The sequence below is a fragment of the Aspergillus aculeatus genome (assembly GCF_001890905.1).
Source record: "Aspergillus aculeatus ATCC 16872 unplaced genomic scaffold ASPACscaffold_21, whole genome shotgun sequence".
NCBI classification, from domain to species: Eukaryota; Fungi; Ascomycota; class Eurotiomycetes; order Eurotiales; family Aspergillaceae; genus Aspergillus; species Aspergillus aculeatus.
The window spans coordinates 336,584-361,263 of NW_017962996.1; the positions used below are offsets into that span (position 1 = coordinate 336,584).

At 52.2% G+C, this 24,680-nt stretch overlaps 5 protein-coding genes across 5 annotated transcripts; 1 reads left to right on the forward strand and 4 right to left on the reverse strand.

Annotated features, from left to right (window-relative positions):
* Positions 1-3,562: 3,562 nt before the first annotated feature.
* ASPACDRAFT_36785 (ATP-binding cassette glutathione S-conjugate transporter YCF1) lies at positions 3,563-8,704 on the reverse strand (the record flags this gene model as incomplete). The annotated part of the gene is made up of 9 exons (XM_020200246.1): positions 3,563-3,826; positions 3,902-3,993; positions 4,076-4,144; positions 4,211-4,365; positions 4,417-5,201; positions 5,253-5,298; positions 5,371-5,474; positions 5,529-8,342; positions 8,408-8,704. 9 exons carry the CDS (start codon positions 8,702-8,704, stop codon positions 3,563-3,565), a joined length of 4,626 nt encoding a protein of 1,541 aa, XP_020051624.1.
* A 2,032-nt stretch (positions 8,705-10,736) lies between these two features.
* Positions 10,737-12,990, forward strand: ASPACDRAFT_127322 (putative C2H2 finger and ankyrin domain protein). The gene is made up of 2 exons (XM_020197016.1): positions 10,737-10,864; positions 10,943-12,990. Exons 1-2 carry the CDS (start codon positions 10,816-10,818, stop codon positions 12,823-12,825), a joined length of 1,932 nt encoding a protein of 643 aa, XP_020051625.1. The 5' UTR covers positions 10,737-10,815; the 3' UTR covers positions 12,826-12,990.
* Positions 12,991-13,026: 36 nt separating this feature from the next.
* On the reverse strand, positions 13,027-14,096 carry ASPACDRAFT_1891874 (class I SAM-dependent methyltransferase). The gene is made up of 2 exons (XM_020198641.1): positions 13,526-14,096; positions 13,027-13,484 (listed from the first exon to the last, which is right to left on the reverse strand). The coding sequence occupies exons 1-2, from the start codon at positions 14,045-14,047 to the stop codon at positions 13,143-13,145; spliced, it is 864 nt and encodes a 287-aa protein (XP_020051626.1). The 5' UTR covers positions 14,048-14,096; the 3' UTR covers positions 13,027-13,142.
* Positions 14,097-14,743: 647 nt separating this feature from the next.
* On the reverse strand, positions 14,744-16,801 carry ASPACDRAFT_48033 (uncharacterized protein; the record flags this gene model as incomplete). The annotated part of the gene is made up of 4 exons (XM_020202054.1): positions 14,744-15,057; positions 15,149-15,189; positions 15,257-15,475; positions 16,626-16,801. 4 exons carry the CDS (start codon positions 16,799-16,801, stop codon positions 14,744-14,746), a joined length of 750 nt encoding a protein of 249 aa, XP_020051627.1.
* Positions 16,802-18,832: 2,031 nt separating this feature from the next.
* Positions 18,833-22,560, reverse strand: ASPACDRAFT_48034 (uncharacterized protein; the record flags this gene model as incomplete). Its single annotated transcript, XM_020202055.1, has 5 exons — positions 18,833-21,390; positions 21,487-21,874; positions 21,944-21,992; positions 22,063-22,192; positions 22,275-22,560. 5 exons carry the CDS (start codon positions 22,558-22,560, stop codon positions 18,833-18,835), a joined length of 3,411 nt encoding a protein of 1,136 aa, XP_020051628.1.
* Between the last annotated feature and the right edge of the window lie 2,120 nt (positions 22,561-24,680).

The window sequence follows — 24,680 nt, forward strand, 5'->3', positions numbered from 1 at the left end:
TCAATGGTCGATGCTGCAACAAAATCAGGTCGATCAAACGGACAGAGTAACGTTACTAGGCGCCAACAATAGTCTTGAGCAGGACTTCGTACTTTTGACTCAAGGCAATAATTCCAAATGGATGAACATGGCCCGCGCCTTTCTCCCCCCCCCTCTCCTTCCGCCCTCGGCGTGCCACCCGTGCCGTGCAGTTTGGCAAGGCTCTGACACGGACTATAGCCGAGAAGACTATAATACATAGTACCACGACGAGTATGAATATATCCTTAGGTGATCGAATTAAGGGCCTAGCGTAAATTACAAGGACAAGACCCCCGAACTCCTCCGTTCGATCTCCTGGCAGATCGCAATCGGAGCTAAAGGCGTAAGCGTAGCGTCGTGTAGTGTGGTAATAGCATAGTCTTGCTAAGTTAAGCTATAACACTGCTCTGTCAGGTCACTGGCTGGTTCTCGTGATGGGCTAGTTGATGATACTCTAGGTAATAATGGGCTGTAGTATGTCAGCCGTTGGGTTGGTCGATCAAACCCGCTACGAGCAAATCAGACTTCGAGGGGGGAGGGAGTGTGATGTTTGAGGGTGATAGATAGGCTTGAGTCGAGTAGAGCAGCCTCGTCTACTTTGACTAAGGTATGGTATAGCTAACTATAGGTTGGTTATCGCTATAGCTCTAGTTACCTTATACTTGGGCAAGGTTGTTGGTTGGGATTGGGTACTCACCGCCAGTACTGATCTCTTATCATTATCATCATCGTTACGAGTATCTAGTTATCCTTGTTGTTTGGGGGGTTATTGTTCATCTCATCAGATGTTAGCCAATGTTGGTTCCACCTATAGCATCGCGAGGGAGTCGCTGAGGATGGAGCAGGATTATCTTGTTCCTGGAACGTATGCGTTGGTGCACCGCAGCAGGCCTATACTTCTATTCTTCTTGTTCGGGGGAATGAAGAATTGAGAATCTAGGCCTGTTCCTGATTGCAGTGGGATCAGTAGTCCAGCCTTGTTGGTAGGTTTGATCTCTGGCTGCGATTGAACGTGCAATTCCTCTTCCTTTCTTCCTGGTTGCATAGTTACTGAAGAATGATGCTCCGGGAGAGGATAGCCCACGACCTGCATAATACCTAGAGCAAACAGCCCACGAATATCACTCTCTTGGATACTCAAATCCTTTTTGACCTTCTCTAAGCTCGAGATCCCTATACTACCACTTCACTCCGCATCATCCTCTGATATCAGCAACTCCATTGAATCAACAAACCCCATCAACCAACCCCAGCAAGTACCCGACCTACAACAACACAATCCCCAGCTGGAAACCAATCCTCACCCCCATCTCACCCCGAACCCCAAACCGATAAAACCTCAGACAAAAACTAACTCCATCCCCAGTCCAGTTCACGAAAGCCACAAGCCTACTACAGTACACCGCGCCCACAACCTCCAAGCAACTCCCGTCTGCTCATCGCGAGTCTCCGAGCTCCAGAACCTCCATAAGCCTCAAGGGGTATAAATTGCCATGCATTAGCCCGCGGTTATCCTCCACCTCACCACATACTTTCCCTAAGATCTTACCGTCTACATTCTACATCCCCCAAGTCGTATGATCCGATTGCAAGGGAAGAGAGCTACATCTCTCGAGGCTGCGGAGCGTCAGACCGCTTGTCTGTTTGTCAGCAGTATACTTCATACTTCCTTCCTCCTTCTGTCTGGAGATTGAGGGTGGGCATAAGTGCGGAGAGGGGGGGAGGATTCGTGGCTGTGGATTGTCGACCTAGGTCTTATCCTCTCATCCTGGAGAGTGCAGCTAAGGTGTTATGTCACTCATTGAAGAGAGGAGAAGGAGAATGGCTCGATGCCTGATCTACTCCAACTTATCCCACTAGCCCAGGGCATTGAATCAGCGCGATGGTAGACCCCCTCAGCGGTCCAGCTAGATCTAAGACTCTTGACATACTGAGAACAAAACATACTGTGTACTTACCCCGAAGATACCCCCGAGGGAGACCGCGAGGAGAACCCGATTAATTCACCGTATCAAGTCAACGCCCGTGTGACCAGTTCCCTGGATACAATATCAACACAGTCTACGCTACAAAACCCTCCATCCCCTGCTACTTCGTACCAAGAATACCCAGTAAACAACACCAACCACAGATCATGAATCGAAACCAAAGATCCGGCCACGGGCGGTGGTCGTGCACGTATACACGGTAGGAAACAGTACACCATTTACCCGAGAATGTATATATATCTCCGTAGTCGGAAAAGCAAACCACAAACCACAAACCACAAACCAGACTCCTAAATCAAGCACCATAACCCAGAGAATCACCGATCAGCCCACCCCATTCAAAATCCAGGTTCCTGGGGCCTATGACCTCACCTCAAGGCAAGGTAGCGTTGCTAGCCCCTTGGAATCAAATGTATGCAACGAAGTAACGATGACACTATCGCCGCCGCCCCCTCCGCCATCCCCTCCATCCCGGCTCGAACATGACACAATAACGTCGCCAACGTCTTTTTCGCCAGCCGCTACGGACCTGTGTCTTACTAATTTAGGAAAAAAGACAGTTGTTCGTGGCACTGCAATCATGCATATGCAAGCTGCCAAACTGCTTGCTGGAGGGGGGGAGGGGGGCAAAAAAAGAAAGGATTGCAGGTGGTGGTCTACACCGCTACTATCTTGCTTCGCTTGGAGGGGGGGGGCGGAGAGGAAGAGGAGAGGGGAAGAGGGTGGGTTTTTTCTCATGCCCAGTTCCCGGTCTTTGCGCCAAAGCCGAGCGAGTGGGAGTATTCATTCGAAACCGACAAACGCCTTTGGCCACAGGCCACCAAAAAAAAGAAAAGAGATCGCAGGATACGGCGGGACTTTGCTGGGGATCAGGAGGGGTAAGCATATGACTGGTTCTACAACTTCCAGCTTCCAGCTTCGTATTTGCAGAGGAAAGAGGGGTCTTCAATCATGTTCATAATAAAAAATATGTATATAGATTATTGATATAGACAATCAGATCGCAAGTATAGTTCTGACAAAAAAGGAAAAAAGGGCAGTGCAAAACATCCATTGCACAAAAACAGAATTGATCACTTTTCAACGCTTTTTCGGTTATCCCACAAAGCCACAAAGGTGCTGCTGCTGCTGCTGCTGCTTTTCAAGATTTCTTTTGTGTTCCGATTTAAACGCCAGAAGAGAACTTGACGCTCCCATTGCGCGATCCTTCGGAAGTCAAAGGATTGGATTGCATCGCTTCAAATCTCATTCCGATCCAGTCCACATGATCCAAGATCGTAAAACCGTCTCGTCATAGTGAATCGTTCCCTCTGCTCATTGTCATGTGGGCACAGACGGGTCATGAAACTTGATGCAGCAGAAGCAATAGCCCTTGTCTTGACGACGTCGATGTCATACAGGCTACAGCTTGGTTTCACCATCCGCGGCTGTTCTGCCGCGCAAGACTCCAGGCGGTGACTCATTCCTATGCCGCGTCAAGGTATGCGAGAGGATTGGAAGGATGTAATCATTCTTGTCTGCCCACCAATGTGGCATGTGAGCAGAAAAAGCGCCTAGGATTTCTGCAGTGCTGCGACGCCCTCGCTGCTGTCAAGTAGACCAGCCTCCTTGACCAGGTCATAGAAGCGGCCTTCCTGCTTGATCAGCGCCGCAGGCGTGTCGAACTCGACCACACGACCCTTGTCCAGCACCACAATTCGATCGGAATCGATGATCGTATTGATCCGATGCGCGATTGTGATGATCGTGCGGTCCTGGAAAATGCTGCTGCGTAGCGTACGCTGCAGCAATGCATCCGTTTCCACATCCACCGCCGCCTGGTAATGACAACTGTAAGCGTCCGAAAAGAGAAATAATATGACGAAATTGGGGCCAATGAAAGGAATACTTACAGTTGCTTCGTCGAGCACCAAGATATTACTAGGCGTCAGGAGTGCTCGGGCAAGCGAAACCAGCTGGCGCTGGCCTTGACTAAGATTGGACCCTATAGCAAATGAGTTAATCCGAGCTCTCCGAGCATGTAGGGTAATGCTCAAGCAAGGCAAGGCAGAAGAAAAAGAACTTACCTCCTTCCTGAACTTGGGCATCTAACTGCCCATCCATCTGTGCGACGTGATCTTTGAGGCGGGCATGTTCTGCCGTTCATTCCAGTCAGTCATCATCATCATCATCATCCTCGTATGCAATGCAGCCTAACTTACCAAGCACACTCCAGAGTTCGGTGTCGTCATGCACGTGTCGAGGGTCCAAATTGTCCCGAACAGTACCCTCGAACATGGCTGGGTCCTGGGGAATGATAGCGAGGCGGCCCCGCAAATCGAACAGACCAATCGTCGATACATTCAGTCCATCGATGCTATTGATAACTTAGCAACTGCAAAGAAAAATCTTGGGCAGCAGTCCTTACCTGATGTTGCCGCTGTCAGGTTCGATGATGCGGAAAAGTGCAAGCGTCAGCGAGCTCTTGCCTGCACCCGTGCGGCCAACGACTCCAATTTTTTCGTGGGGCTTAATATCGAGTGAGATGTCCTTGAGAACAAGATCAAGCCCAGGGCGGTAGCGTGTGCTGTAGTTGTTGAACGTCACTGCACCTTGCGCCGGCCAGCCAATAGCGGGCCGGTGCTTGAAAATCACCTCAGGCGCTTCACTGGGCAGGTTGGCGTACTCCAGGACACGCTCGACCGACACAATATTGGTCTCGACTTCAACTGTCTGTCGCACGATCCAGTTCAACGACTGGGTGATTTGGAGAGCGTAGGACATAGCCAGACCGACCATTCCAGCAGACAATTTACTACCGGTCGATACAGAGACGATCGAAAGCGAAGCAGCTGTCAAGATGATCACAGAGCCAATAAACTCGAGGCGGACAGCTAACCATCTGTTCGCACTGATGGAGGGGAAGTAGGCACGAATGTTGGCGTCCATGCGCCACTCATTTTCCAGTGTGAATCTGTCCTCTTGCTTGTACGCACGAATGGTAGAAATGCCACCCAATGATTCTTGGAAGTGTGCGAAGATTGGGCTTCGAGTCACGCTGTCCAGACGCTTGAGCTCGCGGGAGGTGCGCAAATAGTACTTTTGGTAGCTGAAGTAGACCCAACCCAGGGGGAAAACAACCAAGAGGAAGGCAGGGGTGGAGGAGGCGATGACCACCATGGTGAACAGTGCCTTGGCAGAGTTGCCGAACAGCTATGGCCTCGGTCAGTACCGGTCGCGGAGATGAGGAATTGAGGCACCTACCATGTTGAACGTCCGCGCGAGTACCTCATCAATACGATAAACATCACTGAGAAACAATTCGGTCAGCTTTATGTTTATGACGCCAAATCTACACACATGCTGATGAGTGCTGACTCACCTGGAGAATCTGTTAAGGATACGGCCGGAGGGTGTGGTTTCGAAGAAACTCATGGGAGAACGGAAGATGGCGAATGCCATGCGCTCGTGCAGTTTACGAGAGGCCTGGGACTTGTTAGCGGGGGAAAACCTGTTATGTTGCTCGAGAGAAATACATACCTCAATCGAACAGAAAATCCACAGAATGAGATTCTGGAGAATGACCAAAAGAGACGAGCCGAGACCGAAGGCCAAGTAGATACCGATATACTTGCCGTTCGGAAGGTTCGGTTGCTGTTCGCTGAGCTCAGACCAATGCTTAAGCCAATAACTTCCGGCAACCTGGGCGGTTTGAGCTCCCAGGAGAGCCAAAAGATAGAAGCCGACAGCAATGATGTTGCTGTTCTTGGCGTATTCGCCGTAAACGCTCCATTTGACTTTGCCCTGCTGCGATGTTTCCTGGGTCTGCTTGCTTTTGAGGACATTCTCCTCATCCCCTAGCTTGCGTCTGGGTCCCTTCCAGGTAGCAGTACTGGCACGGCGGAGAGTGACTGTGCTCTTCCTCCGTTCAGCATTAGCTCTAATAGGGGCGATAGAGCCGATTTCCCGCTCAGCATCTTCCGGATCAGAAATGTCCGAGTCTTCGTTCTCGATCACAGTGGTGGATTCAGAGCCCTCGCTAGCGGGATCACGACCCTCGCTACCGGAGCCCTCGTCATCCGAGTCGTTCATGGTGGTCCGGACCAAGTTGGCAACTTCACCCTTCATAGCCAAAAGTTGCTCGTAGGTTCCCTTCTCCACCAGGGTCTTGTTTCGAAGTAGCCCGATGAAGTCCGCTTCCTTTAAAACAGGAATGGCGTTCGTCGCGAGGATTCTTGTCTTGCTGCCGAGAATACCGTTACGACCCAGAACCTGGTTGATGAGATGGCGACCCACATGCTGGTCGACCGCAGACAGAACATCATCGAGAAGGTAAATATCCGCACGAGCATACACAGCGCGGGCAAGGGTCAGGCGGGCTTTTTGACCACCGGAGAGAGAAATTCCTCTTTCTCCAACCTCGGTCTGATCACCGTCGGGCAAGTTCTTGAAGTCGTCGGTCAAAGCACAAGCTGCCACCGTAAGCTCGTAGAATTGAGGGTCCCACCGATGTCCGAAGACAATGTTCTCGCGGACGCTAGCATTCATGACCCAGGCCTGTTGCGCGACGTAGGCGATACGGCCTCGCACAACCACCTCGCCTTCCGTCCTCCACAAGTCGCCCAGAAGCGCCTGAAGGAGAGAGGATTTTCCAGCACCAACGCGGCCAACGATACAGCTCAGCTCCCCCTTACGAGCACTGAAGTTGATGTTCTCGATGACATGCGTGCCTTCGTACCTGTTCCAGGTGAAAGAGGCATCCTGAATCCGCACAGATTCATCTCCGACATGGGCAACGGTCTCCTCGCGGGTGACAGCATCGGTCTGCAGCTCCTCTGCAGTGAAGTAGTCCGTAAGACGCTTGACGGCCACAGAGGCTTCGATCAAAGCCGTAATAACCATTGGCAAGATTGACAGGGGGAACGTAAGGAGATTGAAGAGGGTCAGTGCTGGGAAGACAACGTCGGTAGTCAAGGGTTTCTCCGATGTCAAGGCATAGACAGTGAAACAGGAGCACGAGACGAGGAAAGGAGTAGACTGCCAAGTGAAGTTGGCGATCGACTGAGTCGCTCCAATTTTACGAAGCGTGTTCAGCTCCAGATCGTTACGGATGTGACTAAGCTTATTCATGAATGCTGTGTTCCAAGCATAGAGCTTGATGCTCTTGATGTTGTTCAGAATCTCGGTCATGAGTCTGGACCGAGAATCCTTGTTCTTCATCTGAATAAGCTGGAGCTTCTTCATCATTCTTGCAATCACTCCGTTAAGAGGAATCATCAAGATCATCACACCGATACCTGCAAACATGCTGACACCAACAAGCTGATAGAGCGACAGCATGCACAGAGTGATCTGGAAGGGTGCAGACCAAAGCTGCACACCGAACTGGGTCAGATCAGACAGACGCTGCTGATCAACAGCCATGTGGTTGACGATGTCACCCGTGGTCTTGGAGGAGCGACCCTCGCTTGACAGCTTCAGAGACTTGGCATAGATCATGGCAGTCAGAGCAGATTTGACGCGCATGCCAGTGTCGAATGCTCTTTGGAAATATTGGTGCAGGCACATGGTTTGCGAAACCGATACCAGGAACATGGCAAGCGCAATGGCGACACCTCTGATGATCGGCTCCGGCTCGGGAGTCCCGTATGAGTTGATAAACTTAATCAGGAGACGCAGAAGCTGAGGTTGGACGAAGGCCAGAGAGTCACTGCCGCACTTGATGATCGCTCCACGAATGAAGGGGCCACCAAAGGCTCTGAATAGAGCAAGAGAAAGGGAGGGCTTGCTTTTCTGCAACTCGTCATCCCATTCTTCCTGCAGAGCGCCCCCAGTGACACCGGTGGTGTCCCGACGACGAAGATTCCACAGATCATCCTGGGTGAGGAAGTTGTTGTACCCGAACTTCATCATTGGGGTCATCCAACTGAAGGTAAGAACCGAGAAGATATCGGCGTATTCGTAGGGGCATTCATCCTCGTCTCCGAGCGCATCGTAATCACTCTGTTTCTTCGGAACCAAATACTCGAGAGCAAATTCCAACAGCGCCAAGCCCAAGCTGATGTTGAAGCAGACGAAGTATGGAAGCCGGTCCTCGTACAATCTCCGTGCGATGAGCGACCGCAGTTTGATCCCATAGCCGATGGAGAAGAAAAGCCAGTAGAAGAGCACGACGCCGTTGGGCTGTCTGCTGCGCCAGTGTTCATGGTACTGCACTGCGAAGATTACCCCGAGAGAGATAAGGACAAGGACGGAGCTCCAGAACCGATAGTCGTCAAACCAGGTTTGCGGGTAGGATTCGATCTGTATGGCTGCCTGAAGAGCAGTGGTGAAGATCAAGGCGGACAGGACGGTCTAATAATGCGGAGATGGTTAGACTGCGATGAGATCATCAACACCGGACGCGGGGACTTTCGCACCAATTTCGCATAGAAATGCCAGTTCTTAGAAACCGGCTGAGGCACTCTCTTCTTGAACAAGAGCCAAAGGGCTCCTGCACCTGCGATGATGCCCCATACCGCAACCAAGGAGACTCCAAAGTCGAGGAAACACGGGGTCAGGTCGAATCTGAACTGACTGAGAGGACCCCAGCCTTCCGGGTCGTGGCAAAATGACTGCGGCTTGGGGGAGAGGAATGCTGAGTTCGGGGTGGACGACAGCAGAGACTCCCGGCTGGAATCCCCGAGGAAGGACTGGGAACCACCGCCTTCCAACATTTTCCCCGGCTGAAGGTTACCGTATCCCAGCTCCTAGATCGCTCGTCCTTTCGGACCTGCAAAGGGAAAAGAGGGACCGAAGAACAAACCCCAGGGTACCGTCTGGGGGGAAAGGCCTGGAGGGAAAGAGATCGTGGGAAGAAGAGAAATGAAAGTTCGAGAGAGGGACGATAACGAGAGGGAAAGGAAAGGCTGATTTGCTAGTGAGATGCACGCTGCTTACTAAATGTGACGGTCAAAGCTTCTGCGCGATACGGAGACGTTACCGGAGCCCGGCCGTAAACCGAACTGCATGTACTGTACGCCCGGCAAGTTTAGTTTCTGTGATAGGGAGGTGTTCAGATTGATGAGTCACAATGCTTGACACTTGATAATGACAATAGAAAAAAAGGCATGCAACTGGAAAGTCGGGCAGAGTCGCATCACTGCGCCTTGATCTTGGAGAAGGAACGAGGAAGAAGAAGAGGAAGAAATAGCAAAAGTCGAAATGACATAATCCGATCTGCTCGTGGTAATCGGTCTTGGCATCCCCGACTGGGTCTCCGACTACTTCGGACCATCAGTCTGTCTCCAGAATTCACCTTTTTGTCTACCAGTCCCTGATACTTCAAGGTTCGCTATGCCTGTACTACATCCTTGCATCTCATGCTGTGCCCAGTACCACGAGTCAACAGGCAATGACATGTGGGGTTTCTGGTATACCTTGGTCTTTTTCTCGTGTTCACAAGGCGTAAGCACGCGATAGAGTGGGTGAAGTGAGGGCAACCGATGTCATCCAATGATATTTACTTGTTTTATTAGTCAAGCAATTTATGGATAACGAAGCTAGGATTTCTTGAGTCTAGGTCGAGCAGTGTTCTATCTGGATATAGCACAGCTAGCACGTTACAGTAAGGGTCATGTTGTCTTACAGTACGCACGAAGATCAATAGTAACACTTTTCCAAAGGGAACATACTATAGTACTGCTTTATCACACTCAATCATATTCATAATGTCCTTGATGGCATCGACTGACCACTCGAGAAAAGTGAACATATAGTTTCAGTAGTTTCCTCCGAGCAAAGTTTCGGGGCTTATCTCCGGGCGGGTCGACCTCTAGGCTGGCTAGCGGGTCCCTTCCCCATCGACAATCCAATCACACCCCGAAGATTCCGGAGCATGCCATCGTGGATTCGGATTACGAGCCTCATCGTGCAGCATTAGTGAGAGTTACAGGGGCGAGAATGAGATCCTCAGAATCTTGTACCTGACAAGAGCTGTAAGTCCGAATGGTAAGCGATGCTTTTACTTCACGCCAGCAGGGGTCCTTCTCTGTCAAGCGCGGTTGTCTGCATTGCTCATCAAATACGGAAGCTCGGCAGCCAAGCCCTGAGCTGAAGGCAAACCGAACGGATTACATCATTTATTGGTGTTCGGGCCCGACGACCTAAGGCCTTATATCCGGAGTACGCAATTCCGAGCGCTGGTACTGAGTAGCTCGATTTGCCTTTGAGAAGATCAAAACCAATACAGCGATCCGAACTGCCCAAACTGGGTCCTAGTATGTAAATCTGCTGCTCACTGCCTGTTTTATACGGCTAGCATAAAGCCTATTTTTTGAGATGTACTGTGATACACAGCTGAACTTTCCAGACGATTACCAAAGTCCGAGGCAAGACATGCAAAGCTGGGATCTGTCGCGATGGAGATGCCCCTTTTCTCTTCGAGATCGGTCTAGGCTATGGCTTAGACAGATTGAATCGTTAATGCAATTTGGGACAGCTATCGCTGGCATTCCACGAGTCATGCTCAGTCATATCACAGGAAGTCGTGACAATTTAGAGCTGTATGAGCAGCCTCCGGCTTTCTTATAGATGAAGGATCCTCTGCCTCGAATCCAGAGTTCAGCAGTATACCATGGAGCATAGTTGCAGCTGGAATAATTAGCCACTGGCTGCTGCGGTCTGCCCTCCGCTCACATATAAATCAAACGATGCAAACTAACCCCCGTGGGTGAAGGCGGTGAGAAGCCGGACGGCGGGGTCCATTCCGCAGCGTCATTCCGTCATTCCTTATGAATCATTCTTAAAAAACCATCTACAACAAATTCGATTTCTCAGTGGGTTGACGATGGGTGCAGAATCTACGGTGGAAGACCTCTTGAAAAGGCCTCTATACGGTGTGTAGATTACTCCCCTTGTACTCTTTATAACCCGTATCGTTCGTTTTCGCAACGCGCTTGCTGACACACATGAAGTTTATGATCTACCGCAGGAGCTTCTCTCCACCTTAACCACGAAAGGCGGCGATCAAGCGCTCTCAATTCAGAATGATGACGATGTGACGCCTGAAGAGTTGAAAGAAGAGGTACTGGAACATGCGATCGCCACATCGAACAGCTGTCCCCTCTGCAAGGTCACATACCTCAATGTACAGGAGCAACGCGACCATGTGCGATCGGACCATCACAAATACAACCTGAAAGTGCAGCTCAGGGGGGGTCCCACACTAGACGAGGTGCAATTTTTGAAGGCGATCGGGGAGCTCGACGAGTCTATATCCGGATCTGAGTCATCGGAAGGGGAGAACGAAGAAGAGGAGACCCAGCTTACGGCCCTGCTGAAGAGACAGGCCAAGATATCTCAGGAAGCTCAGGAGGAAGAAGATTCGCCTTCAAACAAAAAGACCGCGGGTCGGCCGCCGCTGTTCTGGTTTTCAAGCTCCGCGCTGCCGTCGAACGTCTCGCTCGGTGTCTACAGGGCTTTGTTCTCGGATGTTGAGCAGGATGAGCCCCAGCACCTCGTCGCCTCCCTGCAGAAAAAGCAACTTGTGCCCATCAATGCACCCAGAAATGCTGCAGATGAGCAAGCAAAGCCACTTCCTCCCAGTCCTCATATCTTCATGTGCATGATTGGTGGTGGCCACTTCGCCGCAATGGTTGTGTCACTGGCCCCCGAGATTCACCGGAGACAAGGTGGCATTGAGGATCGCCAGGCTCGGGTGATTGCCCACAAAACCTTCCATAGGTATACAACGAGAAGGAAGCAAGGTGGCTCGCAGTCTGCGAATGATGCCGCCAAGGGTGCCGCGCATTCCGCCGGTTCGAGCTTGAGACGATACAACGAAGCGGCGCTTGAGAAGGAAATTCGAGAATTGCTGTCTGAGTGGAAGCAATTGATTGACGAGGCGGAGCTGTTGTTCGTTCGGGCCACCGGGAGCACAAACAGGAGAATTCTGTTCGAGAAGTACGACGGCCAGATGTTGAGACAGAATGACCCAAGGCTTAGAGGGTTCCCGTTCAGCACACGCCGGGCCACCCAAGCCGAGCTTATGCGGTGCTTTAAGGAGCTTACGAGGGTCAAAGTGAGCCAGGTAGACGAGGCCGCTCTTGCAGCTGCAGCGGCCAAAGCAAAGGAGGTGGCATCAAAGCCGTCAACACCCCGGCCGCAGCAGCAGAGGCCCAAGATCTCGAAGGAGGAAGAGGAAGCCATACTCCACACAACACAGATTCAAGCGCTGATCCGGCGCTCCAAGATCCCCGCTCTGATGGCATACCTTTCGAAGAATTCCATCCCTTCATCCTTCACGTTCCGTCCCTCGGATTCCCAGCAAAACTTCCGCTGTCCAACGTCACTCCACTTGGCTGCCAACCTCAACTCATCGGCCATGGTTCTAGCGCTCTTGACCAAGGCCGATGCGGATCCGACGACAGTCAACTCCGAAGGAAGAACACCCTTTGAACTCGCAGGCGACCGTGCCACCCGCGACGCTTTCCGCATCGCTCGCCATGAGCTGGGCGAGTCGAAGTGGGACTGGACCGCCGCAAAGGTTCCGGCACCCATCTCCAAGGATGATGCGAGCAGCCGGCTAGAGCAGGAGCGAAAAAGCGCCGAGGAGGAGGAAGCCAACCGACGCAAGGCCGCGATGGCCCGCCTGCAGAAAGAGGAGGCTGCCCGCGCAGCCGAACAAGCCTCCAGAAAGCCGGTTGGCCGTACCCTGGGGGCTATCGAGAAAACGGCGCAGGAGAAGAGGGAGGAAGAGATGCGCGGGATGACGCCGGAGATGCGGATGAAACTGGAACGAGAGCGGCGCGCGCGAGCGGCTGAAGAGCGCTTCCGACGCATGCAGGGCGGCAATTAAGCCTCTGAGTAGAATTCTGCGATTGACTTACTGTAGCGTTGCGAAGAGAGCATATGATACCTTGGTATGAATATAACGAATGTTTATGCTAGTGACACGAGCATCTCTTCAGCCTTGATCCACAGATTTAAACACAAGTATACTACTGTACACTACCGAAACCCCTGCAAACAACCAAACCCACCCTCCCAGCCCCGTCCCAACCGAACCCACCATCACCACCACCACCACCACCATACCCACTTACCAGCACCATGATGAACGTCATCACCACCTCTTCGCCAAAACCAAAACAAGAGGCCACGAAAACGCCCTCTTCACCCCGACTCCCCCCATTGCGCCCTCCAACACCCTCCAATCTCCCCCATCTTCCCACCCCTCAACCCCCTCACAAACCGCCTCAACTCCCGCACATCCCAATCCCTCCGCCACAGACCACGATCTTCCACCTCCACCACCTTTTCCTGCCCCCACCGCACCCGACTCACGGGGGTCTCAACCACAAACCCCCCCGCCCGAACCGTAAAGAACCCCAACCTCGCCCACCCTCGATTCCACTTATGTCTCTCCACCGCCCGCCACTCGCCCACCGGAAAAGCAAGATAATCCAACCACCTAGCCACGGCATCAGCTTCGCGCTTGAAGCTTGCGCGCTGTGCCTGGTCCCGCGTAGAATGACGGAGCGATACAGCCGGTCCACGATCCCGTCTAGTAGTGGCTGGCACTCGGCTGCGAGGGCTGGTTCGGAGAAGTGCGGGAGGCCGTAGAACGAGATGGCGAGGGTTCCGGCGCCGTTGGGTTTGAGGACGGTGTGCAAGCTCCGTAGAGCGGCGGCGGGGTCGGGCAGGAGGGTGAACATGAGGGCGCTGATGATCAGGTCGGCGGAGGCGGGGGGGAAGTGGGTGGCCAGGTGCTCGGCGCGGGTGAGGGTGTAGGTGAATTGCGTTGTGGTTGCGGTGTTCGCTGAAGGGTGGGAGGTGTGGAGGTGTTTGGCGCAGGTGAGGTGGCGGGGGTCTATGTCGCTGACGTTGACGTGGGGGAATTTGTGGGAGAGGGCGTGCGCGACGTGGCCTGGGCCGTCGCCGATGTCGTGGGCTACGGTAAAGGTTGGGGATGAGGAGGGGGAGGAGGAGTGGGAGGCCGATGCATGGTAGTTGTAGATTTGGTTGAAGAAGGAGTCGGGGTAGGTGGGACGCGCGAGGAGGTATTGGTTCCAGTACATGGTTGTGTCGATGTTTGGGGAGACTTCCCAGCTGCAATGGTGCGAGGTTGCGGTAAGGGTTCTTCGGGGCGGTTTCTGGAGGTTGAAAGCACTCTTTGGGGGGAGGTGGTGCTGGGTGTTGATTCCGCGTACCAAAAGCTGTGATCTATTCGGATACGGTGCATTGTTGGGTATATGGTGTGATGGATAGATTGGTGTTTGTCTTTCTGCTTTCTAATGCAGGAGTGAATCAACAATTGAGACTGTAGACTCATAGCTCCTTTTTATAGCAACAGACGAGGCTTTGAGAGTTTGTGAAAGCTTCATTGCGAATATATGCCAAGCTGTCAAGCCACTTGTAGATCCATGCACTCATCTATCTGGTGGCGGTCAAACTGCACGTGCAAACCATCAAGTCGGAACAAATAGCATCGGCCCTTGTCTACGGTGGGTGTTGCCATGTTCGAATTGACTCTTACCGGGACTGGTAGAACGCCGACTGCGTTAAGGAGACACAAGAGTCAATTACTTCATGACTAGCATAAGGGCAAGAAGACCTGACCTGGTCCGTAGGATAGGACTCCGATAAGCTTTGAGCATTGAAGCAAGACAGTTCAAGCTATCTAGGTGGGTCTCAACTACAGCAATGGTAAAGTAGGGACCCCACTCAGTAACTTAGCCCCTGTGGCTTCGGCCGCCATATTCATCATGTAGTTCCTACTCATCCTTCATCTTCGCCTCCTCCTCCTCCTCCTCCTCCTCCTCCTCCTCCTTCACTACAGTCAACGATGCAACGAAAAACGTGCGCAACGAGTCCGCATCAACAACCACCGAAGTTCCCCGTGATGAACACAATCGAGGCAGAAAAGCCATCGGAAACAGAGCGACAGGGGCCAGACCCACCTCCGCCTCATCCTCGGTGCCACTCGACTCACCCCCCGAAGTGGGCAAAAGCACATGTGTCTTTGTCTTCCAGGGGGACTTGTAAAATGCAGGGCAGAATACAGCGCGTAAATGCACGCAAAAGGGCTCTGTGGACAGAACAAACGTTTGGTTATTCTCGACAGGCAGCCCCAAAGTCACCCCAAGCTCGCTTTCGACACGGATGAGATAGTAACTGACCTCCTTTGACGGAGCGGAACTCCTCAACCCTTATACGCTCCCTGTATGTCTCAGGTGTGATCAGTTGGGACTCTTCCGGTGTTTGTATGGGAGGGGTGGAGCACGAACATCTCGCGTCGGTTGTTCTCAGCAATATCGTCCCATCCGCGCTTGGTGAGTTTTGTGATGGTGTGTACACAGTAGAGGAAGACTAGAGAGACGATATTGGCCACTGTAAGTATGCTTAGGAGGGAGTCAAAGGTGCCCGCGGCTACAACGACGGCGACTTCCTCGGGCGAGCTTGCATCTGACATGACTTGGGGGATCGGTGCCGTCTTTCTTGCGGCTCTGTAGTTATGAGTTCTGGTGGACTGTGATACTCGTTTGAACAGTGCGTGTGGTCTGGCAGGTGTGGGGTTGTAGGAGAAGAGAAGAAAAAGGGGGAGGAGATATCTTGCGGGAGTATGACGAACTGACTCAAGATTATAAAAGAATGCGTCGGCCACCGGTCCTGATTATGATATCATGGGTATGTTATTGACACTGAACATAATATACGTGCAGCTCTCCTCAGTAGTAGTAATGCAGGGCAGTGCTGAATGACCATCTGTTGCTCACTTCTGGAAAGAAGGCGATCCTGAGGTGTGAAGAACCGAGTCCAACTGCCAAATCACATCATCGCTTCAGCAATTCATGACTCCGCATGTCATCTTTTCAATTAAAGTACATCGAACCCGCGGAGAGAGTGCCGTTCCAGCACAACCTGAACTTACTACTCTACCACATCGATCCTCTATTACGCCTAGATATCTCTGTTGGGCTGAGCAGTTCGATGCAGTACTCAAGTATGGTACATGACTAGGGTGTATCCAGGCCATTCGGGGTATCCAACCCGTGGGCTGAAAGCCCCGGCTGATGACCCGGTATCATGCAAAAGAAAATGTAGGATTGACGTTCATCTCAATTTGGGCTAACAGTTTAAGGACAGTAGTCTGAGAACAGGCTGAATCATATAGATCTTAATGAGAGAAGGATGATTATATCACCATGAACAAAAGAACGACGACAAACGATAGCACTCCCCATTAGTCTTCAGCACAGTCCCCCAGCACCCCCCCATCCCAAGCCTCCGCCTACTTAGTCGAAACGAAACACGTTCTGCAGTGGCAAAGATGCGCGTCTACCAGTGGAAACCCCACGGACAGGCGAAACCTACCGTGATAGTCTCCAGCTGCATATTCCACCCCATTCGCAAACGACAAAAGCAACCACTTCACTGGCATTCCATAGCCGGAGTTCCAGCACCACACTGGCAGCAAGACTTGCCCTCCTCGACCATACAGACGCACCCAACAGGGCATCGGTGCCCTCGGTATCAAATCCCACGCCGGAGCAGGAAGAGCCCGGGCAGCATTGGCTGAGCAGGGACTGGGCCTAGCCGTAATCGTAGGCGACATCGACCGCGTCTCCTTGGGGGAAGAAGGAGAAAATGCAGGACCCGGATGTCCAGTAGGTGTTGTCGTTGCCGCTGACGGTTCGGGATGTGGGGATCAGGGCAAAGGCTGCGTAGCAGTCGGAGCTGGTTGCTTTGTCGCAGTCGCCGCAGGTGATGATCGAGCCAGCGAAAATGGTGGTGACCAGGGCGGCCAGGGTAAGGAAGATTTCGGGGCTCATAGTTGATATAGTGTATGAAGTATAGTGTATGGAGTGTATGCACGAGTCTCGTGTGAAATACAGAGCTCTGAGCAAATCTAGGGTGGTTGGAATGAATGTTGGAGTTCTGGAGTTCTGGAGTTCTGGAGTTGTGTGAGGGTATCTATACCTCTATGCTGCTTTACTGATATGCTGCTATATTGCTAACTGCCATACTGCCGTACAGCCATACAGCCATACTGAATCTATCTTTCCGACGGACGACCGGTCAAATTAGCCATCCTTCACAGAGGATTCAGCCCCCAAAGTACGGGGTTTCCCACTCCACAGCCCGTTGGTCGAAAGGAAGACTAGAAACAGGTTATCCTCGAGGGGCCTTACTCCAAGGTAGTACTCGGTTGTGTCGAACATGGGATCTGGGCATCTGAGATCATATCCCATGCATGGCAAGAAACAGTGTATACTCGCGTAGCCCGAACGGACGGATTTGAACGTACCTTGCAGAGCAAGATCAGATTTGTGGTCGAAGTGAGTCTCTAACAGCAGGATAGCCTTCATTGAGTCCAAACAGCGACGAAAAAGCACAATTGAACAATTGGTGTAGATACTTAATACGTACAAGAAGAAACCCCAAGCATCGCAGCAGTATCCGACCCGGGACCCGACTGTAGAACCCTATATAAGAACTTGATATTAAGCTTTAAGCCGCATGCTAAGGCAAACTAAGCTTCTTCAACAAATCAAGCAAACCGAACAACAGCCCCACAATTCCTCCTAGCCTATAAGAGTCTGTATAGAAGTAGCCGCGGTGGATAAGCAAGCCCCTGCGTACAAACGGCGGCTTATCTGTTCGGCCACCTCCCCTTCGGACGACAAAGCCCAAGGTAGGTCGGATTAGTTGAGCGACCCAATCATAACTCTCTACTGCAGGATAGGTCTCTCTATCCACAACCGAGGCTGCAACAGATTACCCTCAATTTCCAGGTTTTGGAGAGGCTAACCAGAGCTTCCTTGGTCCTTTCTTGGCTTAATATACAAGCATATCCGGCACGTCCCGGGCTTAAAGAATCAGGGGTCTTAGGCAGACCTGCCATGGCAGGCTCAGGGTAAACCCTTCAGCATCCTAGACCAGTAGTAGCTACTTTTGAGTGCACAGCCGTAAAGACGTAAACAATGACAAAATTGACAATTGAAGTGGTATCGGTCCTTGCCCTTGATTAGGCGCGTGAAAAAGACAATACTGTTAACGAGGCTTATCCAACGAGCTGATCTGCTTTGATACCAGAGGTGGAGTGGTTATAAGGCTTGGATAGGTTGATCCATAAGACTTTTTAATAAATCCCGGAAGGCTTGAGAGAATGTGAATAAGTACAGGAGAGATGAAATTTAGGACGATGAGGAAGATGGAAGACCTCCTGCCTTCTGAAAGACAAAGCTCTCTTTCGCTCCTGCCTTGTCAGCGGGTATGCAGTTGATGATGTTTTGGTGACAGAGAGTGAACATTCTATTCACAGATTAATGTAATCACACAGAGATCAATATACCTACACAAAGTAATGTATTCACACGAACGTCCATTGGGTGAAGCACTAACTTCGCAATTCTGTAAGGGCCATCTTCAACTCTCTCCAACTGAACTTATTCACTGAACTTATTCAAGTTCCATTGACTCGGTTGAGGCTGCTTAGTACGTACGGCCTTAGGCTAGCTATGCGGGCACTTAGAGAGATACTTGGAAATCTACAAGGGTACATAGAAGTCACTAATAGTATATGTATACGATCACTCAGACAGATATCCAAATGGTAGCTTTAAAATAGTACTCCAAAAAGGTGTAAGGGCCCTGCTGGGCCCGCAAAGGGCGCTCCCATAACGCCTCTGACCAGTGGAAGTCATCTGCAGATAGGCCCTCGCATCTATAATCTAAATCTATATCCCAGATGTGCAGAAGTTACAGAGAAACATAAGTCAAAAGAACAGGCGTCGACCGTAGCGGGGGATGGTGCGCAATGACCTCGAAAACAACAACACCACCAACGGCAGCGCGGCCCGTCACAACCCCCCGCTTACTCTCCGGTTGGCCTTGGCCTGCATCCGTCGCATGGCCTCCCGATGCAACTCACTCATGTCGCCGCCGCGCGGCGGGCCCTCCCCTGCAGCGGCAGCGGCGTGGCGGTGGTGGATCAACGAACTGTGCCGCTGCAGCGACTGAACGTAGGGGGGCGGGCTGCGATCGACTCCCGTGGCCATGCCTACGGGCCCATCCGGCTGTTTTGCGAGGGGGTCTCGTTTGTCCCTCAGATCCTCCAGGATCGATTCGCGCCAGGCCGCCATCGCAGCCGGCATGTTGCTAGAGGATTGGCCATTGCTGGGGTGTCTTCTGGGTAGTGCTGGTGGGCTGGGTATATGTGCTTGTGGTGGGCTTTGGATTGTCTGCTGGTGTAGCAGTGTGCGGCGCTGGGACAGTGGCATGTTGTCGTCCGTCTCTTCGAGATTGGGACCGGCGAACGAGTACCGTGGTGGTTGGCTGTCGAGCGGCGCTTGCCAGGAGCCGGAGCTGTTCCGCGAGAAGGGATCGAAATTCAGCGAGAAGGACGACAAGCGGTTGCGCATCATGTCCTCCCGCACGGCTATGAGCGGAGGCGGTCCTCTCCATCGTGGCTTAGGAGGCTCAGGCTCATCTCTGGGCTGTTCCGCCCCGACAGCATTACCCAGGTGCAACGGATCTGTTGGAGGAGGCGATGCCTTCTTCTTGGACCGGCTCGGATGAAGACCCTGGTGCAGATATGGGTCCCCTGACACTCGTTGACTCTTAGATCTGGACAGGTCTTTGGCCTTGCGTTCTACGGCCGGAGGCGGCTGCGCATTCAGCGGCGTCTGCAATAGTTCCTCCACATTAACTGGTGCCGCAACTTCCTCCACTTCGGGGACAATTTCGGGCTCCTCCTCTTCCATAGGCTTGATCGGTTCAAGCTCGGGCACTTCTGCATCAGCGAGGTGTTTGGCCCACTCATTAGTGCGATAGGACTGAACCACTTTGGATGTCTGCTTTGGCAGATGTTTCACGGTTTTCTCATCGAGTTTGGGAGGCTCCGGAGGTTCCACGGGCTCTTCTTTCTTAGGTTTCGATTCGGTCTCGTTTGGACGAGTCGACGCCGTGCTTTTGCTGCGAGTGGTGCCCTGGATTTCATTCTTGTCCGATGTTGATTGATGTGGCTGATCTAATGCGCTTTCTGGAGTTCCTTCCTTGCCATTGGTAATAGGTTGTTCGGGCTTGTTCTCTTCCGTTGGAAGGGGCGCGCACGATTGCTGTTTCTGTGACGCTTTCGACTTTTTCTTTGATGACTTTTTCCCCTTTTTGCGCTGTTTGTTCTCTGTCTTTGGTTCAGAGGCTATAGAAGTTTCGGTCTCTTTGCCCTCTTTCCCCTCGTTTGCTGGTTTCTCCTGATGCTTGTCAAGTACCTGCTTTTGCTCCGCAATGGACTCTAAATTTTGTCCCGAAGGAGGGCTCTTGTCACCTTGCTCCGCCCCCGGATGTGTCTCTGATACAATATCCTGTGATTTCTCGTCCGTTGTTTCGGTCGTGGCCGCTGGCGGCTGCTTCTGGTCGTCATTGTGCTCGGGTTGATCACCCTGCTCATTTGAGGACTCAATCTTTGGTGCTGTCTCAATTGCTTGCGGTTCGTGCTTGACTTCCACAGATTTGTCCTTTCCTTCCTCATCCTGTAAAGCATGACCGCTAGACCCTTCGGCTTCGGTAAGGTCCTTGATCTCCGGTTTTGTGCTATCTTTGGCATCACTCTCGTCTCCCGCGGGTGTAGTTTGACTCTCCTCGGCAGCCCGATCGCTGCCAACATCCGGGATATCATTGCAAGATGGAGCAGTACCATCCACCGAAACAAGCGCCTCCTTCGACTCCGAGTGAAGAAGTCCATTACTACCAGCTTCCTCGGCCTTTTTCATCAATGAAGCCCCCGACATTCGTCTCGAACGCACCGATCCCACCTCTGATCCAATAAGAGCAGTGACATCGGAGCTCTTATCCTCCTTCATGCGGGCCGCGGCTGCTCCATCGAACACCTTCAGCGGAACAGCACCACTATCACCACCCGCGCCCTCTGGCTCTCCATCCCGACTGCCTGCGCTAGCGTCTGACGTATGTGAATCGGTATCACTATCCTCGCCGCGCTCCCTGCAGTCTGAGCATCGATATGAGCTGTAAGACGACTCCGAGATACTCCGGACCTCAATGGCATCGCCCTTCTCCATGGCGTCCATCTCGTCGATTGGCCGCTTGGAGTCCCCGGATAGCTCAGGGGTGCTCGACAACGGAGACCCATCTCCGTACGTGGCCTCCCACTCCTTCCGCTCCTGCATATTATCCTCTTCTAGTCGGCGGCCAACCTCGGCCTCGGCTTCTTCGTGGTGCTGTCGCTCCTGGTCGCGCTTCTCTTTCTCCTTCTGGCGACGTTCACGGACTACGTTCCACAGTCGAAGCTGGGAGACTACACCCAAAATGGCGACGATGACGGTGACGGCGAGTTCGACGCGGATGTTGCGCGTGACCGGGTAGGTGCTGGTGCCTAACGGAAAGATGTCGCTGTTGAGGTCTAGAAGGGTGAGAACCAATCGCTCATGTCAGCTTCTCAATGCTTTACACTCCATGCTCTGTCCCACCATGTTTGGAAACTCAATCGAAAACTCACTCCAGATGTAGAGCCAAAACTCCTTCAAGCCCGCGCGGCTGAAGCAATCAATACCCAGCGCCACAGCGGTACCGCCAGATATCCCTGTAGATGCCATCAATCCGTATGGACGGGTGTATTGACTGAAGGACATAGCGTAGAAGGCAGCCGACATGGCCCCGATAAATCCGCTCTTGGCGTTGGTGTCCGTCAGGAGGCCTCCCGACTTCAACGAGAGAAGCCACATACTAGTGCAGAAGCCACCCAAGAGGCAGCCAAGGCCTTCCGTCAACTCCTTGAAGACGATAGCTAGCGCCCCGAAGGTTGCGCCGGTAAAGACGATAGCGACCAGGTATGCGCCCTGGACGGCGACTCGCACTGGCGGACTCATCACGTAGACGATGAGGACCTGTGAAAAGGCAGATAGTTAGAAATGTAGAGCCATGTATATATCGTGAGTAGTCCCTTGAGAACATACAGTAACACCAAGACTGGTCAAGAATGCCGTGGATAAGAAGACTTGAATCCTGAAAGTGAGGGGTCAGTGTGTCTGTGTGTGTGGCTTAAACTGCGCTATCGACTCCGGCAATGACCAACCAAAGATTTTGGATCCCGATCAATGCGAGGACAGCTCCGGCAGCAAGAAGAATAAAGCCACCGATACCCAGAGCCGGGGTGACTTCGGGTTGCAATGGAAGATCATTCGGATTGGTGGGCGCCTTGTTATCTGTCTCACGCAGTCAGTTCAGCTTGCCACGGCCCGATAAAATCCAACGCGGCGACCGCAATCTCGGAGAGAAAAGACCTACCATCGTTTGTCACAGATGAATTCAACGTGGTAAGAGTTGTGGAGGCTGGGATGGTGGCGTTGGTCGTCCTCGTCGCGTTACTTGCCACATCTGTCGCATGGCTAATTGCACTTGTCGCCGTGCTGCCATCAATCGCTTGCGTGGTGCTGCTCGGAGGAGGCTCATCTCTGGCAGTGATGAGGCCATTGAAGGCTTCGCGTGGGTTGTGCGGGTTTTGTGCTGAGACAACGAAGAATAGACTTGGCACAAAGTAAACGGCCAGCGTTAGCAGGAGGAAGAAGCGCATGGCGGGTGACTTGGGTGAATCAATGAGACTCAAATGTGATTCAACGTCCAACAGACGGCCAATGGAAATATTATCTGGTCCAAATTGGCTTGTGGCCCTCTAAGGGAATGCCAGCCAATGTCCGGAAGATGCAATCGAGCTGCCTGGCGGTTGCTATTCACATAACTGTCATGTAGGTCGCCGACAGCTGGAAAGGCAGTGTGGTCACCTGTCAGGGTTGACTGGAGACACGCAAGTAGGTCCGAGAAACGTGTCGGTAGATTCTGAGACAAGGTGGTCGCTTACATATAACCTCAATTGCCACTATCTACTATATGTATCCATTGGCGGAGACGGAAAGGTATAACGCGAAGGCTTGGACCTAGCATATCTGCACGGGACTTGGAGGGACGCCGTCATTGATTCGAGCTCAACCCTAGTCAGATAGTCGAGCACGCCTTCATCCAGAGCTCCAGAAGAAAAATAGACTAGGTGCACGGCAGACGCGAGATGGCCCACTTTTTGGAGTTTGGAGGGCGAAAAAAGCAAAGTAGTCGCATGGTCGTACATGATAATTGAAATTATTTAGCAAGGATCCACCCCCTGGTGTTCATCATCTGAAATCTTTCCGGGAGTAGATCGTGCGAGACATGATAACGGCAGGCAGTCCAGTCGACAAGCGAATCCAAAGGAAGACACACAAGAGGCACGCCCAAGGGATATCCTGAAATCCTAGGCTCGAGTCCATGACCCTTTAGATGATGGTTCAACATTTTCGACTGGTTCATTTCAGTCTTTGTCCACAAAAAAAGTTTTGGAGGAGGCTTGCTAGCCTCGGCGCCATAGCATGCCATATACGAGAGGAGCGGCCTGGTTTGTTTCATTGGATCTGGTGAGCCCAACGATTGGCTTCGCCTTGGAGAATTATGACCTGTTGCGTGAGAAAGATGCCTAGCGTTGTCCGCGTATTTTGTGGCCTTCTCCGGGCTAAATTAGGATTCTGATAATTAGCGCTAGACGGTCCCATGTCATACGGAAGAAAGAAGGATCTGGGGGAGCTGATCAAGTTCATCCGTCACTGATAGAGAAGGACAAGCCCACTAGCCGCTAGTGGTTAGGCTGTCCGTGTGATCGGCCGCAAGAAGCGACATATCTAATTTCCTTTGCCAAGCGTACAGCCTATCAGGCTGGAGCACCTCAGGGAACAATGCTCATTGGGACTGCAACACCAGTCTCAAGACGCGCCGTCAGTGGACGATGGGTTTGCAACTGATATCCGACGCTTAATTTGACTCCCAGGTATTTCCCGCGACTATCGAACCCTTTGAGCCATACAGGGCTACAGACAACCTGGAAGGCAGTGTGGAGGCAGGCGGGTTCGACCCGACGGCTATGCCGAGGTGCAGTCTAAGGTGCACAGTACCATAGGCATGACGAACGCGGGTTGATCGATCGTCCCCCAAGCTCCAGCGGTGTCGCAACCTGCATCGCCTGGCCGTACCAGCAGGTAGTCTATCAGGCGGAAGCTTTCGCGGAAGCGCTGGGTTGTCAATTTCCGGTCAAGCACGCATCAATAGAAGTATGCAGGATAAGTGCGGTGAGAAGGCTAAGTGCCGGCTAGTCTTGAAGAGAATGCATCCCTCTAGTAAGCGAGGGTTGGATGTATGCCTTGCTGTTTCCTCGGATGGAGCTGGGATCTGACGTCTCACAAGCGGACGCTGCACGGAAAGTGGACTATTTCATGACCGACCGTCTGGCACGGCAAAGAATTCCCACGCTTTGGAAAAAGTTTCTTACTTCTCAAAGTCTATGAATGATATATGCATGCACGACCGCATATCTGGTAGAAAATGGAAATGGGCTGAGTCTGGCCAGTGCAACCGGTGTGGAATTGACGATGATGGCGTTGATGAGAAGGATGAAATGGGCGGGGAGGGAGTATACTACCTAGGACTCGGGAAGACTATCAAGGTCCCAAGGGACAGAGCAGATCACGTGCCGTAACCAAAACACGGCACTGTGCGGAGATAGTACGAGGGATAGCAACTCTGCTGCTGCTGTCGTCCCCGACAACAATCCCACCCCCTCATCACATCTCAAACAAGATTGCGCCCTAAAGCAAATCTCGATCTTGACCACAT